The sequence below is a fragment of the Micromys minutus genome (assembly GCF_963924665.1).
Source record: "Micromys minutus genome assembly, chromosome: 3".
NCBI lineage: Eukaryota > Metazoa > Chordata > Mammalia > Rodentia > Muridae > Micromys > Micromys minutus.
Window position 1 is genome coordinate 16,919,398 of NC_137972.1, and position 19,216 is coordinate 16,938,613.

The 19,216-nt window shown below is 34.8% G+C and overlaps 1 protein-coding gene across 1 annotated transcript in view; it reads left to right on the forward strand.

Moving 5' to 3' along the window:
• The window catches only part of LOC308418401 (killer cell lectin-like receptor 7), a gene marked incomplete at both ends in the record, with an annotated part of 39,074 nt that extends 21,289 nt beyond the window's left edge, over positions 1-17,785 (forward strand). The window contains one exon of the mRNA XM_080913753.1: positions 17,671-17,785. Coding sequence (XP_080769879.1) covers positions 17,671-17,785 — 115 coding nt within the window. The remainder of the gene's footprint in view (positions 1-17,670) is intronic.
• Between the last annotated feature and the right edge of the window lie 1,431 nt (positions 17,786-19,216).

Consider the following 19,216-nt stretch of genomic DNA (forward strand, 5'->3'; position numbering starts at 1 on the left):
TGTTGTGTACTAAGGTGTCTCTGGGATATATGCCCAAAAGTGGAATAGCTGGGTCTTCAGGTAGTATTATGTCCAATTTTCTGAGGTATCACCAGACTGATTTCCAGAGTGGTTGTATTAGTTTGCAACCCCACCAACAGTGGAGAAGGGTTCCTATTTCTCCACAACCTCGCCCGTATCTGTTGTCATCTGAGTTTTGGATCTTGGCCAATCTGACTGGTGTGAGGTGGAATCTCAGGGTTGTTTTGATTTGCATTCCACCGATAGCTAAGGATGTCGAGCACTTCCTCAGATATTTCTCAGCCATTCAATATTTCTCAACTGAGAACGTTTTGTTTAGTTCTGTACCCCATTTTTTAATAGGGTTATTTGATTCTCTGGTGTCTAGCTTTTTGAGTTCTTTGTATACCTTAGATATTAGGCCTCTATCTTTTTATTTCTATTTGGTCTATTTCTGCCCTAAGTTTGATTATTTCTTGCCATCTACTCCTCTTTGGTGCATCTGCTTCCTTTTGTTCTAGAGCTTTCAACTGTGCTGTCAGGTTGCTAGTGTATGCTCTCTCCAGTTTCATTTTGGAAGTACTCAGAGCTATGAGTGAGTTTTCCTCTCAGTATTGCTTTCATTGCATCCCATATGTTTGGGTATGTCTTGTTTTCATTTTCATTGAATTTTAGACATCCTTCATTTCTTTATTTATCTTTGACCTTGCTATCATTTAATCGAGAATTGTTTAGTTTCATGTGTATATTGGCTTTTTATTGTCTTTGTTGTTATTAAAGACTAACCTTAGACAATTGTGATCTGAAATGATGCATGGGAGTATTTCTATCTTCTTACGAATTTCATCTCAGAGTCAAAGATAAACACTATGTCAGAGTAAAAATTTGGGAAAAAAACTTCTAAGCAAAGGGCTCCAAGAAGCAAACTGGAGTGGCCATTCTAATATTGAATAAAGTAAAATTTCAACCCAAAGTTATTAAAAAAAATAAGTATCGACACTTTTTACTCATTATAGGGGAAATCTGTCAGGATAAACTCTCAATCCTTTACATATATGGTCCAAATACAAAAGCACCGATATTCATAAAAAAAACCCTACTAATGCTCAAAAAATACATTTCACCCCACACAATAATAGTGGGAGTTCTAAATTCCTCACTCTCACCAAAGACAGATCATGGAAACAGAAACTGTACAAGGACCCTGTAAAACTAGTAAAGATTATGAACCAACTGGTATTAATAAATATCTATGGAACATATCATCCTAAAACAAAAAAAATACTCCTTCTTCTCAGCACTTCACAGCACCTTCTTGAACCTTGACCACATAATTGGTCACAAAATGAGCCTCAATCAATATAAGAAAATTGAAATACTCCCAAGCATCCTTTCAGACCACCATGGTCTAAGGCTGTTTTTAATATATTTTTTATTTATTTGACAGCACATACTTTTTAAGTGTACTTTTCACTTATAATATACAAACCTGGAGATTACTATATTTTTTGAAGGCCAATCAGATAGGATGTGGTGTAGCATATAGGACAGAACAATTCAAAACATTAGTTATGTAACTTTATTTGTTATTGTATTTCTTTTTTGTTCCTTACAACTTTATTTAAAAAATACCAGGGTTACATGTAGAAATTATTAAAAGAATTTTAGCATAAATATATAAATATATTTTTTCAGTAATTGATTTTTAAAGGTTTGATAGTATGCTTTGAAAGTTTACTACTTACAAAGATTATGTGATTATATTTCAAATCATTCCCTTTCTACTTGAATCACATATAAAACAGTGTCCTGTGTCACACACACCTGTTTTTTTCATTTATCCTATAACTTTCATCAACAAGATATAAAAGTTGGAAAGCATATTCAACATAAAATAATTCCTTGCAAATATTGAATATCAGTTTTTGCTTCTGACCAAAAATTGAAAGTGTGAAATTGAGTGTGTATTTTGTTATGATAAAGAGATTTTATTTTTTAATGGTATCAGAGTTAGAATACAGATTAGTGATGATCTTATGATTAATATTTAAACATTATGTCTAATTTTGTGAACATAATTTTTAAAAACATACTGTGGTTCAGTGAATGTTCAAAATTCACCGGTTGCCCATTGTTGTTTTTGTTCTTCAGTGAGTTAAACATAAGGAAATTCCAACAAAATCATGGAAGATGTGTGTTTTTAACTAAGACAAGACTAGTAAATGGTAACTGTCATAATTCATACAGCTGTATTTGTGGGAAGAAACTAGATAAATTCTATAATTGACACTCCAACGAATGTTAGAGGTAAACATTAAATATTCTGGTTATTATTTTTTAATGTGAATACTTCAAGACTCCTTACAAACAAATATTTTCATCATAGGATTTATTCTGCTGTGTAAAAGGAGAAACAATATGGAAAATTAGTTCTCTGGAATGTGACTTGATTGAACAGACAACATCTTCTTTCTTGGTGGAGACAAGAAAAATCTCTGTTGCATGGACATGCTTTTTCCCAAATCCTGGAGGAATATATTCCTTTTGCTTAAATTTAAACTTCCATAGATCAAAATAAAGAACCTTAATAAAGAAACCTAGCATTTCCTTGTGAGTAGAATAAATTATCTTTATTTAAAATAAAATTAAGAGACAGAATATAATCCTCCAATTGCCATAGCTACACTGGCAATCCTGGTATACCAAGCAAATCTTCAATTATCACCCACATGTTTTCTTACCTTTGTCAGACTGGTAGTTGCTGAATATACTTGCATACCCTGAATTGTAAAGACTTCTAGATTAAGAATCATAAAAGCCTACGATACCCATCAGATGTATGTCCCGATCCTGGAATTTTATTCATATGAAACAGAAGCAATAAAGGAGAATATAAATAAAAGAAATAAAGAAACTGTAAATTAGGGAATTGTGGAGAAAGAAAACTGAGGTACAAAAAAGAATAAAATATACAAAAGTTATCAACAATATTCAGTATTTGGAGAAGAGAATATATGTGTAGAAAATGAAATAGAAGAAAGTGAAACATATTTAAAGAAGTTAACTCTAAGTATTTCTGACACAAATAGTCCAGGAAATCAGTGATACTATGGAGAGAAATATCTAACATAATAAAATAAAAAAGATAAGCATCTGAGCTCTAAAACCTAGATACAGTCCTGGTGAGACTGTATGGCGAGTAGCTGGGAAGCAGAGAGGACTGTGCTGAGTGCTCAGAAAGAATGGCTGCCACTTGATTGGTTCAGGAGAGCAGCATACCTGTCTTAGGATTTCAGAGGCACTTGGCAGGCCTGTGCATACATAACAGGTGCTCAGTCTATCTGCCAACAGGAAGAGCAGAGATCCAGGGACACAGGCCGGTTAGATTGCACTGTGAACTGTAAGCACTCAGCTTGAGTAAGCAGCTTGAACTGTACAGAGCACTCAGAAAGTTTGCTACTTATTCCCACTTGAATCAGAGGGGCAGGAACCCTGCCATGGGGTCTTGATTTTCATCTCGTAGGCCCGTGGGTGCAGAACAGGTCCTCAGGCCATCTGCCACAAGGAACAGCAGAGATCCAGGGACACAGGTCAGGTAGACAGGAGAGACAAGAAACAGTCACTGACAACAAGACCATGTATAATCACAGACAACAAGATGGCAAGAGTAAAGTGAAAGAACTTAAACCAGTGAAACCAAGACAACCAGTCAACACCAGAACCCAGCTCTCCCATCATAGCAAACAACTGAATGTCAACCACTGCAGAAAATTAAGACTCATACCCAAAATCATACCTCAAGATGATGATAAAGATCCTTAAATAAGAATGGGAGGAAAAGCATAAAGAAATATAAGCTTTTAAAGAGGAAAGAAGAAAAACACTCAAAGAACTTAAAGAACTAGAGGAAAAGAAAACCAAAGAAATGCAGGAATTAAAAAAGGAATTTAAAATGGAAATGGACACAATAAAGAAAACACTAAAAGGCACAACCCTAGAGGCAGAAAACATAAAAAAGAATTCAGGAGACACAGATGCAAGCATCTCCAACAAACTACAAGAAATAGAAGAGAGAATCTTGGAGGCTGAAGAGAACATTGAAAATGTAGAGAAAATAGTCAGAGAATATGCAAAAGCCAAAAAGCTAATTACCCAAAATGTCCAGGATATCCGGGACACAATGAGAAGACCAATCCTAAGGATAATAGGAATAGAAGAGGGCAAGGAATATCAACTAAGAGTCATAGTAAATATCTTCATCAAAATCATAGAAGAAAACTACCCTACCCTAAAAAATGAGATGATCATGCACATTAAAGAAGCTCACATAACTCTAAATAGAGTGGACCAGAAAGGAAATTTTTAACGACACATTAGTCAAAATGCCAAGTGCCCAAAGCAAAGAAAGAATACTATAAGCAATAAGGGAAGAGGTCAGGTAACACATAAAGGAGACCAATCAGAATCACCTCCAACTTCTCAACAGAGACAATGAAAGCTAGAAGATCCTAGACAGACATCATACAGACCCTAAGAGAATACAAGTGTCAGCTCAAACTGCTATACCCAGCAAAACTCTCCATCACCACAGATGGAGAGACTAAGATATTCCGAGTCAAAACAAAACTTACACAATATCTGAACACACACCAAGCACTACAATGAATTATAGGTGGAAAACACAATATAAGGAGGGAAAGTACATCCTAGTAAAAAGAAGAAAATACCTAAGCAAAAAAACCAAAAACAGAAAGAAAAACAGTCAAAATTCTACCTCCTAAAGCAGAAATATCTGGAAACAGCATCTACTATTCTTTAATATCTGTTAATATAAATGGACTCGATTCCCCAATAACAAGATATAGGTTAACAGACTGGATACATAAACGAAATCCAGCATATTGCTCCATATAGGAAACTCATCTCAGAGACAAACACAAACACTATCTCAGAGTAAAAGGTTGAGAAGAAACAATCCAAGCAAACGGCCCCAAGAAGCAATCTGGAGTGGCCATTCTAATATCACATAAAGTAGATTTTTAATCAAAAGTTATCAAAAACATAAGTAAGGATACTTATTACTCATTACTGAGCAAATTTTTCAGGAGATACTTTCAATCATTAACATATATTCTCCAAAAACAAGAGCACCCACATTTCTAAAACAAACCCTACTAAAGCTCAAAAAATATATTGCACCCTAAACAATAATAGTATTAGACCTCAACACCCCAACACTATCTCATCAATGGACAGATCATGGAAACAGAAACTGAACAAGGAAACAGTAAACTAGCAGACATTATGAACCAATTGGAATTAATATATATCTAAAGTACATATTATCCTAAAACAAAAGAATATAATTTCTTCTCAGCACCTCATGGCACCTTATCCAAAATTGACTATATAATTGGGCCCAAACAAGCCTCAATAGATATAAGAAGATTGAAATATCACATGCATCCTATCAAATCACCATAGTCTAATTCTTCTCTGAACCCCATAGCACCTTTTCGAAAAATGACCACATAATTGGAAACATAAATGAGCCTCAATCGATATAAAAAGATTAAAATACTCCCAATAAATCCTCTCAGAACACCATGGTCTAAGGCTGGTCTTTACAAACAACAAAGACAACAAAAGGCACACATAACATGGAAAATAAACAACGTTCTGTTACACAATCGTAGGTTCAAAGAAGAAATAAAGAAAGAAATTAAGGATTTTCTAGAATTCAATGAAAATGAAAACACAACATACCCAAACCTATGGGATGCATTGAAAGCAGTACTGAGAGGAAAACTCTTAGCCATGAGCGCTTCCAAAAAGAAACTGGAGAGATTATACATCAGCAACTTGACAGCACAGATAAAAGCTCTAGAACAAAAGGAAGCAGATACACCCAAGAGGAGTAGACAGCAAGTAATAATCAAAATTAGGGCAGAAATAGATCAAATAGAAACAAAAAGAACCATCAAAAGAATCAATAAAACTGAGAGCTGGTGCTTTGTGAAAATCAACAAGATTGATAAACCCCTAGCCAGACTAACTGGAGGGCAAAGAGAGAGTATACAAATTAACAAAAACAGAAAGGAAAGTGGAGACATAAAAACAGAAAATGAGGAAATTCAAGAAATCATCAGATCCTTCTACAAAAGCCTAAACTCCACAAAGTTGGAAAATCTAGAGGAAGTGAATTAAGTCCTAGACAGATACAAGATTATAAAGTTAAAGCCAGACCAGATAAACCATTTAATAATCCCATAACACCCAAAGAAATAGAAGTCAACAAAAGCCTCCCAACCAAAAAAAGCCCAGGTCCAGATGGGTTCAGTGTAGAACTTTATCAGACATTTATTATGGCCATAGCACCAATATGCCCCACAAGATAGAATCAGATGGAATACTACCTAACTCATTTTTTGAGGCTACAATAACCCTCTTCCCTAAACCACACAAAGAACCTACAAGGAAAGCGAACTTCAGGCCAATCTCACTTATGAATATTTATGAAAAAACACTCAATAAAATCATTGCAAAATGAATCCAAGAACATAGCAAAACGATCATTCACCATGACCAAGTAGGCTTCATCCCTGGGATGCAGGGATGGTTTAATATAAGGAAATCCATCAATGTAATCCACCATATAAACAAACTCAAAGAATAAAATCACATGGTCAATTCACTAGATGGTGAGAAAGCATTTAGCAAAATTCAACACCCCTTCATATTAAAAGTCCTGGAAAGAACAGAAATCAATGGTCCATACCTAAACATAATATAAGGAATATACAGCAAACCAACAGCCAACATCAAACTTAACGGTGGGAAACATGAAGCAATCCCACTAAAATCAGGGACTCTACAAGGCTGCCCACTATCTCCCTACCTATTCAACATAGTACTGGAAGTACTGGCTGGAGCAATTAGACAGCAAAAGGAGATCAAGGGGATACAAATCGGAAAGGAAGAAGTAAAAACATCACTCTTTGCAGATGCCATGATAGTGTACTTAAGTGACCCCACAAATTCCACCAGAGAACTCCTATAACTGATAAAAAATTTCAGCAAAATGGCTGAATACAAAATTAACTCAAACAAATCATTAGCCTTCCTATATTGAAAGGACAAACATGTGGAGAAAAAATTATAGAAAAGATGCCCTTCACAATAGTCACAAAAATTATGGAATACCTTGGTGTGACTCTAACTAAGCAAGTGAATGACCCATATGACAAGAACTTCAAACCTCTAAAGAAGGAAATCAAGGAAGATCTCAGAAAATGGAAAGATCTCCCATGCTCATGGATTGGAAGGATCAACATTTTAAAAATGGCCATCCTACCAAAAGCAATCTGCAAATTCAATGCAATCCCCATCAAAATTCTATCCCAGTTCTTCATTGAGTTGGAAACATCAAAGTGCAATTTCATCTGGAATAACAAAAGATGTAGAATTGCAAAATCCATCCTCAACAACAAGAAAACATCTGCGGGAATAACTATCCCTGTCCTAAAGCTATATTACAAGGCAACTGTGCTAAAAACTGCAAGGTATTTGACAGAAATAGGCACGTGGATCAATGGAATAGAATACAAGGTCCAGAAATGAGCCCCCAAGTATATGGTCATCTGATTTTTGACAAAGGAGCTGTAAACATTCAATGGAAAATTACAGCCTATTCAACAAATGGTGCCGGTCCAAATAGCACTCAGCATGCAAAAGAATGAAAATAGACCCTTGCTTATCTCCTTGTACAAACCTCAAGTGTAAGTGGATGAAAGATCTCCACATTAAACCAGATACACTGAAAGTATTAGAAGAGAAAATAGGGAAAACCTTAGAACATATAGGCACAGGAGAAAATTTCCTGAACAAAACACCAATGGCTCAAGCTCTAAGGTCAAAGATTAACAAATGGGACTTAATGAGATTGCAAAGTTTCTGTAAAGCTAAAGACATTGTCAAGAAAACAAAATGGCAGCCAACAGAATTGGAAAAGATCTTTACCAACTCCACATTAGACGGAGGCCTAATATCCAAGGTATACAAAGAACTCAAAAAGCTAGACACCAGAAAATCAAACAGCCCTATTAAAAAATGGGGTACAGAGCTAAACAAACTTTCTCAATTGAGAAATATCAAATGGATGAGAAATATCTAAGGAAGTACTCTACATCCTTAGCCATCAGGGTAATGCAAATCAAAAGAAACATATGATTCCACCTCACACTAGTCAGATTGGCCAAGTCCAAAATGCAGATGACAGCAGATGCTGGTGAGGTTGCAGAGAAAGAGGAACACTTCTCTACTGTTAGTACTCCATTGTTTAAATATACCACAATTTTTGTATCCATTCATGTACTGAAGAACATCTGAGTTCTATCCAGTATCTGGCTATTATATTTTCAATGAAGTCTTAGAATAAAATTTTCTACCTGAAAAAAGAGATATCTATAATCATACAAGAGCCTATAGAATACCAACTAACTGGAAAAAAATGTAATTCTCTTGGCACATGATCAGTAAAATATAAAATCTACTGACTCAGGAAATTATATTAAATGAAGCAATGGAAAGGGCAGGTAACAAAAAATTTCAGACATATTAGAAGCACATTAGACTTCTTAGCAATTCTAAAAGCTAGAAATTCCTGAACAGAGACTTTGCAACCTCTAAAACTCCAAAGATACCCATATGTAAGCTGTACAATACCCAGGGAATCTCTCAATCACCATAATTTTAGAAAAGAAGAAATGTCTAAATTCATAGAGTATCTATCAACAAACCAGGCTTGTAGAAAATACTAGAGAGAAAATTGTAACCCCATGAAGATGCCTACATAGAAGTTAAAATTGAAATAAATATGTCAATATTAGTACAATCAATAACACATATGCACATTAATACCATCAACATGAAAATAATAAGAAATAACAATCACTGGTCTTTAATATTTCTCAATATCAATTGAATTCAGTTTTCCAATAAAAAGACACAGGTTAATATCCTGCATACAGAACCTGGATCCATTATTCTCCTGCATACAGAAACACAGCTCAGAAGTAAAGACATATATTAGCTCAGAGTATATGTTTTAAAAAGAATTCCATGTAAATGTACCCAACACTCAATTTGTATTCATCATTGTGATATCTACTATAATAAACATTCAGCCATGATTAAGGTTGAAAAGAAAAAGAGAATGAAACTTCACACACATCATAGAAAATTTATACCATGATATCTGAATTCTGAACAATTATACTTAAATACAAAGGCATCTGTATTTTTTAAAAGTTGCTAAATTTTAAATCCCACAATAAACCCATCACATTAATAATTATAGACTTCCAATGACTGTTAATTTAAAGATCATGCAGACAAAAAACAATTAAATATTGTTTGTATATACAATATGTTACCAAAACAGAAACAAAAATGCATTTTTATCAGCACTTCATGTACCTTTTTTTGAAAAGGGATGATATAGTCAGTCACAAAACAATCCTCAACTATACAAAACATTTAAAATAGCTCTATGTGTCTAATTACACTGCCATGAATTGAAGATGAGCTTCAACAGTGAAAACACCAAAAATCCTACACAGTTGGGGATATTGAACAGCTCTCTTCCAAGTCAGCCTTTCTTTTTCCTTGTGGTTTTCATAAGTACATTGGTTTTGCTCCCTTTGAGTGGGTATTAATATTGTCAGTCTTCAAATGTCAACTATAGACATTTCTCTTGCAGTATCAGGGAAGCCTAGATCCAGTCCTAGGTATATTCTTTGTTTGGTGGTTCAATCTCTGAGAGCCCCATGGGTCCAGGATAGTTGATCTACTTGGTCTTCCTGTAGATTTCCTCTCCTCATCAGGATTCACAATTCTTCCTTCTATTCTTCAATAAGAGTATTCAATTTTCATGTATTGTTTGGTGTAGGTTTCTTTATCTGTTTAAGTAAGCAGCTGGGTGGAGCCTCACAGAGGAGAGTCATACTATATTTGTGTCTGCAAGCATAACAAGTATCATTTATAGGGTCAAGGATTGGTGCTTTGACCTGGGATATGTTTCAAGTTGTGCCAGATATCAATTGGGTGTTCTGTCAGTCTTTGCTCCATCCCCAACTCATGAATGTCTTGTAAACAAAACAAGTTTAGCATGGAAGGTTTTGTGGGTGTGTTCGTGTCCATATGGCTCCTATGGGTTTCTTTTCTGGAAAACTGGGGCAGTCTCCCAAGCTCCATATTCTACTGATTCATGTGTGCCTCCCTATCACAGATCTTCATCTCTTAGTGGAGATGTCCCCTAACACCTCTTCCCTATCAGTTGCAGATTTCCATTCATTCTAATGGCCATCTGGCTCTCTCATCCACCTATACCCACACCTGAACCTGAACTACACTCCTTTCAAAATTTCCTTTCACACTCAGTTCTATCTCTACACTTGCCTTCCAAGATCATTCAATTCCTGCTTTCAACTGAGACTACAGCATCTTGCTTGTGCCCTTCTTTCTTTCCAGATACTTGAGTCTCTTGTGTAGCATGAGCATTCTGTATTTCCTGGCTGATGTCTACTTATAAGTGAATACATATCATTATAACTAAACTACACCAAGACTCAACAAAGAAAAAAAATTCAGACAAATTTTCTTCATAAATATCAATGCAAAGTACTCAATAAAATTCTTGCAAATCTAATCCAAGAACTCATCAAAAAGATCATTCATCATGATCAAGTAGACTTCGTTCTAGGGGTGCAAAATAAATTCATTATATGGAAACACATCAATGCAATTCACTATATAAACAAACTCAGAAAGAAAAATAACAAACAAACAAAAAAAACCAATTTATTGTTGCATTAGGTGCAGAATAAGATTTTGACAAAATAAAACAACCCAAATTTCACAAGAGAAGAGTTTTTCCTATCCTAGGTTTTATATTTTTTCAAATAAATTTGCAGATTGCTCTTTCTGATACTATGAAGAATTGAGTTGGAATTTAATGGGGACTGCATTGAATCTGTTGATCATTTTTGTCAAGATGGCCATTTTAATTATATTAACCCTGCCTATAAATAAGCATGAGAGATCTTTCCATTTTCTGAAATCTTCAATTTCTTTCTTCAGAGATTTAATGTTCATAAAATAACTATCTTTCAGTTGCTTGATTAGAGCCACATCAAGGTAATTTATATTATTTGTGACTATTGATATGGGTGTCGGTTCCTTAACTTTTTTCTCAGCCTGTTTATCCTTAGAGTAGATGAAGGCTACTGATTTTTTTTAGTTGATTTTAAATCTAGTGACTTTATTGAAGTTGTATATCTGCTAAAGGAGTTCTGTGATGGAAGAATGGGAGGTCTACCTCATTTCTACTTATATGTGGCTTTGTCCATGTGGAGAGATAGTTTCTAAACCTCCTGGACAACGTCTTTCTGTCTCTCCTGGAACGACATTTTAAAGAACACTTTCAAAGTAATGGCCAGAGGACAGACAGTCTTACATGATGTATTAATATGTTATAGTCACAGAGATTATTAGTACTGCTATTAATTTTAGTATGTCTGTATTAAGTATTATTTTATACAGACTAAGCCTGGTCTTCCTGGTTCTGCCTTCAAACTTTGAGATTTCTGGTATTTGGCATCATATTCAGTTCCTGAGTTATGAAATTATTTTATAGCCTGCAGTTTCATATAGGGTTACAGTTGGGAAAGTGGTAACATAGAGAGTGACAAACCATAGGAAGAGCAGATGACTGCAACCAAGAATAGTGTGTGACTTTATTCTGGGATTCATCCAGAAAAGGAGAGCATACTTTTGATCTAGAATTTCTTTTATTGGATATTCTCTGTATTTATATTTCAGATGTTATCCCTTTCCCCCACTAGATACCCCTTTCCCCTCCCATTAAGTTCATGAAGTTGTTCCTTCTCCCAACCATCCTTGGCATTCCTTTACACTGGGAAAATGAGCCTTCACTGTACCAAAGGGCTCTCATCCCACTGATGCCAGAGAATGCTACCCTCTGCTCTATATGCACCTGGAGCCATGAGTCTCTCCATGCTAACTTCTAGGCTGGTGGTTTAGAATCTGGGAGTTGTGATGGGTTTGGTTAGTTGATAATTTTTTTCTTACTATGGGGTTGCCAACCCTTTCATCTCCTTCATTTCATTCTCTTGCTCCTTCATTGGGGTCCCCAAGTTTAGTCTCATGGTTAGTTGCAAGTATCCAAATCTGTATCAGTATGGTTCTGACAAAGCCACTGAGTAGGAGTTCATACCAAATTTCTGCCAATAATTACAACTTGGCATCAAGAATAGTGTGTGGGTTTAGTGGCTGAATATGGGATGGATCCACATGTGAGGCAATCATTTGATGATGTTTTCTCCAATCTCTGCTTCTCTACTTGTCCCATTATTTCCTCCCAAGAGTGTTTTGTTCTTCCTTCTAAGGACTGCAGCATCTACCTTCTGCCCTTCCTTCTCTTTGACATTCATAAATTCTGAGAATTGTTTCAAGGGTAATTTGAGGCTTTTGGGAAAGTATCTGCTTATCCATGAATACATACCATGAGTGATGTTTTGTGATGGGGTAACCTTATTCAGGATGGTAGATTCAAGTTTCATTTATTTGCCTAAAATATGTTTTTTTAAATATATGAGTAGTACTCAAATGTGTAAATGTACCACAAGTTCTGTTTCCTCTGTTGAAGGAGATTTGGGTTTTTTCCAGTTTTTGGTTATTATGGATTAGGCTGTTTGAAAATGGTGAACATGTGTCTTTGTTAGATGTTGTAAGTTCAGTTGGGTATATGCCCAGGAGAGGAATAGCTGTGTTTTCACGTATTACTATATTTAATTGTCCGAACAAACCGCCAGAATGATTTTCAGAATTGTTGTATCAGCTTACAATCCCACAAAGAGTGGACAAGTATTCCTATTTTTACACATGCTCACCAGCATCAGCTGTCACCTGAAATTTTGATTTTAGCCATTCTGTCTGGTGTGAGGTGGGATCTCATCGTGATTATGATTTGCATTTCCCTAATGAATAGGGTTGTTGATCATTTCTTTAGGTGCTTCCCATCCATTTGATATTCCTCAGTTGACAATTCTTTCTTTAGCCTTTTCTTTTTCAAGAGGATTATTTAATTCTCTAGAGTCATACTTTTTGAGTTCTTTGTATATATTGGATATTTTCCCTCTATCAGATGTAGGATTGATAAAGATCTTTACACAATCTGTTGGTTGTCAGTTTGTCATTTTGCAAATGCCCTTTGCCTTACATAACTTATGCAATTTTGTGAGGTCCCATTTGTTGATTCTTGATCTGAGAGCATAATTCATTGTTATTCTGTTCTGAAAGTTTCCTCCATTCCTATGTGTTCTAAGTTTTTCTACACTTTCTCTTTTATTAGTTGCAGTGGTTTTATGTGAAGGTCTTTGATCCACTTAGACTTGAGTTTTTTACAAGGAGATAAGAAAGAATCTATTTGTATTTTCTGCATGCTTACTGTCAGTTGAACCAGTACTATTTGTTTAAGAGGCTTTCCTTTCTCCATTGAAAGTTTTTAGCTCCATTGTCAAACATCAACTGACCATAAGTTCATGGATTAATTACTTGGCTTTTGGTTTTATTCCATTGGTCTACCTGCCAGTCTCTGTACTAATGTCATACATTTTTTCCCAGAATTGATCTGTAATACATTTTAGGTTAGGAGTGATGATTTTTCCAAAAGTTTTATTATTATTATTATTATTATTATTATTATTATTATTATTATTATTATTATTATTATTATTATTATTACTATTATTATTATCATTATTATTGATTATGTTTTTTGCTATCTTGGATTTTTTGTGATTCCAAATGAATTTTCAAGTTGTACTTTCTAACTTTATAAAGTATTGAGTTGAAATTTTGGTGGGAGTGTCATTGAATTTTTAGATAGCCTTAGGCAAGATGGCCATTTTTACTATGTTGATGCATCTAATCCATGAGCATGGGAAACTTTTCCATCTTCTGAGATCTTCAATTTCCTTCTCCAGAGACTTGAAGTCCTTTTCATACAGATCCTTCACTTGCTTGCTTAGGATCACACCAAGGTATTTTATATTCTAATTTCTTTCTCAGGCTGTTTGTCCTTTCTGTAGTGGAAGGATATTGATTTGTTTGAATTAATTTTATATACAGGTACATTGCTGAATTTGCTTATTAGCTGTAGAAGTGCTCTGTAGACATTTTTGGGGACACTCAAGAATATCATTATAACATCTGCTAATATTGAGATTTTCCAAATAGTATTTCCTTTACCTTTTTGTTTTCCTGTCATATGCTCTAGATTATACTTCCAGTAGTATATCAAATAGGTAGGGGGCAAGTGGGAAGCCTTGTCTAGTACCTCATTTTAGTGGAATTTCTTCAGGTTTCTCCCTATTTAGTTTGATGTTGGCTAACTGTTTGCTGTATATTGAATTTATTTTATATGTGCCTTGAATTTCTGATCTTTCCAAGAATTTTAACATGAAAAAATGGTAAATTATGTCAAGTGCTTACTCAATTTTTAGTGAGATGATCATGTGTTTTTTTTTTTTTTTTCTTTTTTCTTTAAGTTTGTTTGTAGGGTGGATTGCATTGATGGATTTCCATATATTGAAACATCCTTGCATCCACATCCTAGGGATGAAGCCTCTTGGATCATTGTGTATGATTTTTTTGATGTATTCTTGAATTTGGTTTTGAAAGATTTTATTGAATACTTTCTGCATCAATGTTCATGAGGGAAATAGTCTAAAGTTCTCTTTCTTTGTAGGGTCTTTGTTTGGTTAAGGATGAGCATGAGTAACTGTGAAGAAAGAATTGGTTAGTGTTCCCTGTTTCTATTTTGTGGAATTGTTTGGAGAATATTGGTATTAGGTCTTCTTGGAAGGTCTGATAGAATTCTGCACTAAAGCTATCGGCCTCTGGCTTTTTTTGATTGGGATATTTTTGATGACTGCCTCCATTTCTTTAAGGGTTATACTGCTGTTCATATCATTTATCTCATCCTGATTTAACTTTGGTACCTGGAATGTGTCCAGAAACTTGACCATTTCCTCTAGATTTTCCAGTTTTTTGAGTATAGGTTTTTGTAGTATATTCAGATAATTTTTTTGAATTTCATCAGTTTCTGTTGTAATGTTTTCCTTTTCATTTCTGAGTTTGTAAATTTTGGATATTCTCGCTGTTTCCTCTCATAAGTCTGGCTAAGGGTTTTTCAATTGTGTTGACTTTCTCAAAAAGCCAGCTACTCGTTTTGTTAAGCCTTTGTTTAGTTCCTTTTTTTCTTATTTGGTTGATTTCCGATTTAAGTTTTATTATTTCTTGCCATGTAGTCCTCTTGGGTCTATCTCCTACTTTTTATTATAGACATTTCAGGTGTGCTGTCAAGCTGTTAGCATATGCTCTTTAGCTATGAGTTTTCCTCTTAGTACTGCTTTCATTGTATCCCATACATTTTGGTAGATTGTGCCTTCATTTTCATTAAATTTAAAAAAAAAACTTTTTTTTTTCTTTCTTGACTAAGCTATCATTGAGTTGAGCATTGTTTAGGTTCCATGTGTATATGGCATGTTTTCTTTTTAATAGAAGACCAACCTTAGTCAATACTGATCTGATAGGATGCACAGGATTATTTCAATATTCTTTTATCTATTGAGGCTTATATGGTCAATTTTTGAACAGGTGCCATGAAGTGATGAGAAGGAGGTATATTCTTTTATTTTAGGATGAAATATTCTATAAAGGTATGTTAAACTGATTTGGTACATAACTTCTGCTAGTTTCACTATATCTCTGTTCAGTTTCTTCTTCCATAATCTGTCCATTGATGAGAATAATGTGTTGAAGTCTCCCACTATTGTGATGTGTGGTGCAATATATGCTTTGACATTTATTAAATTTCTTTTATGAATGTGGGTGTCCTTGTATTTGAAGCATAGATGTTCATCTATGATAGATTGTTGAGAGATTTGATACTTGATAGATTTTGTTTTTTTGGTTGAGTACAAAGTGTCCTTACGTATCTTTCTGATGTCTTTTCTATGAAAATCTATATTTATTTGAAAGTAGGAGGCCTACTTCAGGTTGTTTCATGGGATCATTTGCCTGGAAATTTTTTCCAATTTTTTACTCTACAGTATTACCTCCTTTTGTTGCTCAGATGAGTTTCCTGTATGCATCAAAATGCTGGGTTATGTTTAAATTTCTAATGTGATAATCTTTGTCTTTTGAGTTTTTAGTCCATTAATGTTAATAGATATTAAGGAATTATTATTACTTTTTTATTATTTTTGTTGTTAGAGGTAGAATTATGTCGGTGTACATTTCTTCTTTTGTTTATGTTCCATGACTATTATTTATTTATTTATTTATTTATTTATTTTTTGCTTTACCTAGGTTGTAGTTTCTTTCCTTGTGTTGCAGTTTTTCATCTATTAGCCTTAGTAGGGCTTGATTTATGGACATAATTTAGGTAAATTTGTCTTGTCCTGGAATAACTTGATTTCTTTCTGTAAGTAATTGTGAGTTTTGCTGGATATAGTAACTTAGGCTTACATTTGTGTTGTCTTATTGTCTATATGAAGTCTGTTAAGAAATGTCTAGCTTTGTAGGTTTTGTTGAGAAGTCTAGTGTAATTCTAATCTGTCTGCCTTTATGTGTTACCATTCCTTTTCCTCTTATTGCTTTTAATAATTTTTTTTCTGTTTGGCATGCATGGTGTTTTGACTATTATGTGTTGGGCGGATTTTCTCTTTTTTTGTCCAATATTTTTAGTGTCTTGTTGGCTTCTTTTATGTTCATAGTTATATCTTTTTTTAGGTTAGTAAACTTTTCTTTTATAATTTTGTTGAAAATATTTATTGGACCTTTTAATTTTGAGTCTTTCCTCTCTTTTTCAGCTATTATCCTTAGGTTTGTTTTCCCCATTGTGTCCTGAATTTTCTGGATGTTGTAAGTTAGTACTTTTAAATTTTTGAGAGTTTTTTTTACAGTTGAGTCAGTGCTATCTATGGTATCTTATTCCCATGAGATTCTTTCTTTCATATCTTCTATTCTTTTGGTGATGCTTGTGTCTATGTCTCTTGACATCTTTCTTAGGTTTTCTGCCTCCAGTGTTGTCTCTCTTTGTGTTGTATTTATTGTTTCAATTTCTGATCTTAGATTCTGAATGGTTTAGGTAAGTTCTGTTATAATTTTACTTGTGTTTCTTGTATACCTCTAAGAGCTTTTTACTTGTTTATTTTTGTTCTCCTGCATTTTTAAGGGAATTATTCACGTGTTTCTTGATGCCCTCTATCATCATTTAAGGCACATTTTAAAGTCTAAATCTTGTTTTTCTGGTGTGTTGGGATATATACTGTTTGCTGTGTTGGGAGAGCTGGGTTCCTTTGTTTCCAGGTTGTCTTGGTTTCTACTGCTTTGATTCTTGTGTTTGACTCTTGCCATCTTATCTTTGATGTTAGTTGACCTTGTTGTCTCTGAATGGAGCTTGACTCTCCTGTGTGTCTATTGACTGTGGGCTCCATAGAAAGATCAGCCATGGCTGTTTAGCCCTCTATGGGAAGGCTGTGATTTCTGATGTTCATAAGTTGTCTCTATCTCTGGGTGCAGATGTAGTCCTGAAGGATACAGAACCAAGAGGAACTATGATACCCGTGCCCTGACAGTTCCCGACGTCTACCCTCAGGCAGTGGAGAAAGAGACTGTGGCCACACCAGTGGGCTAGTGTGCTCAGGAGGGAGACCACTCCTGGTTGCTTATTTTTATTTTTCTGCAGGCAGGGCATTAGTTGTGATGGCTATATGCTGGCTCTACTTGTGGCTCTGGCCACAGTTGGAGCTGTCTAATTCCAGACTGCACTAAGATCCCTACACCATGAGAATTTATGGATACCTCTCCCCAGATAGTCAGGTGAGTAAGAATATGGGCTCACCCGTGAGTTCAAGGAGGAGAGGGCTCCTATGTCTCTTCTGGGTGATCAGATTTCTGCGGGCATGCCTCTAGTTCTGATGGCTGTGTGCTGGTTCTGCCTGTGGCTCTGGGCACAGATTGAAGCCGGACATGTCTGTGATCTAGATATTGGGTATGAAAAATGCACACTATTTTCCCAGATCTTGAGGAACACTGGACATGAAAATTTAGGCGCTAATACCAATATTCTCCAAACTGTTCCACAAAATACAATCAGAGGAAATACTACCTAACTCAGTTTTTTTGAGGCCACAATAACCCTTGTTCCTAAACCACACAAAGACTCTAAAAGAGAAGAGAACTTCATACCAATCTCACTAATGAACATTGATGCAAAAATACTCAAAAAAATACTTACAAACTGAATCCAAGAACACATCAAAACGATCATTCAACATAATCAAGTAGGCTTCATCCCTGGGATGCAGGAATAGTTTAATATATGTAAATCCATCAATGTAATTAACCATATAAACAAACTCAAAGGGAAAAAAAACACATAGTCATCTCACTAGATGCTGAGAAAGCATTTAAAAAAATTCAAAACCCCTACATGTTAAAAATCATGGAAAGAACATGAATCCAATGACCATATCTAAACATAATAAAAACAATATACACAAAACAACAGCCAACATCAAACTTAACGGTGGGAAATTTGAAGCAATCCCACTAAAATAAGGGTCTTGACAAGGATGCCTCCTCTCCCCCATCTATTCAACAAAGGACTAAAAGTTCTGGCCAAAAAAATTAAACAGCAAAAGGAAATCAAAGGGATACATATTGGAAAGGAAGAAGTAAAAACATGACTATTTGAGGATGACATGATAGTGTACTTAAGTGACCACAAAAATTCCACCAGAGAAATTCTACAGCTAATAAAAAAGTTCAGCAATATGGCTGGATATAAAATTATGTCAAACAAATCAGTAGCCTTCCTCTACTCAAAGGCAAAACATGAAGAAATTAATTATGGAAACGATACCCTTCACAATAGTCAGAAACACTATAAAATACCTTGGAGTGACTCTAACTAAACATGTGAAGGGCCTGTATGACAAGAACTATAAACCTCTAAAAAAGGAAATTGAGGAAAATGTCAGAAAATGGAAAGTTCTATCATGTTCATGGATTGTAAAAATGACCATCTTACCAAAAGCAATCTACAGATTAAACACAATCTCCA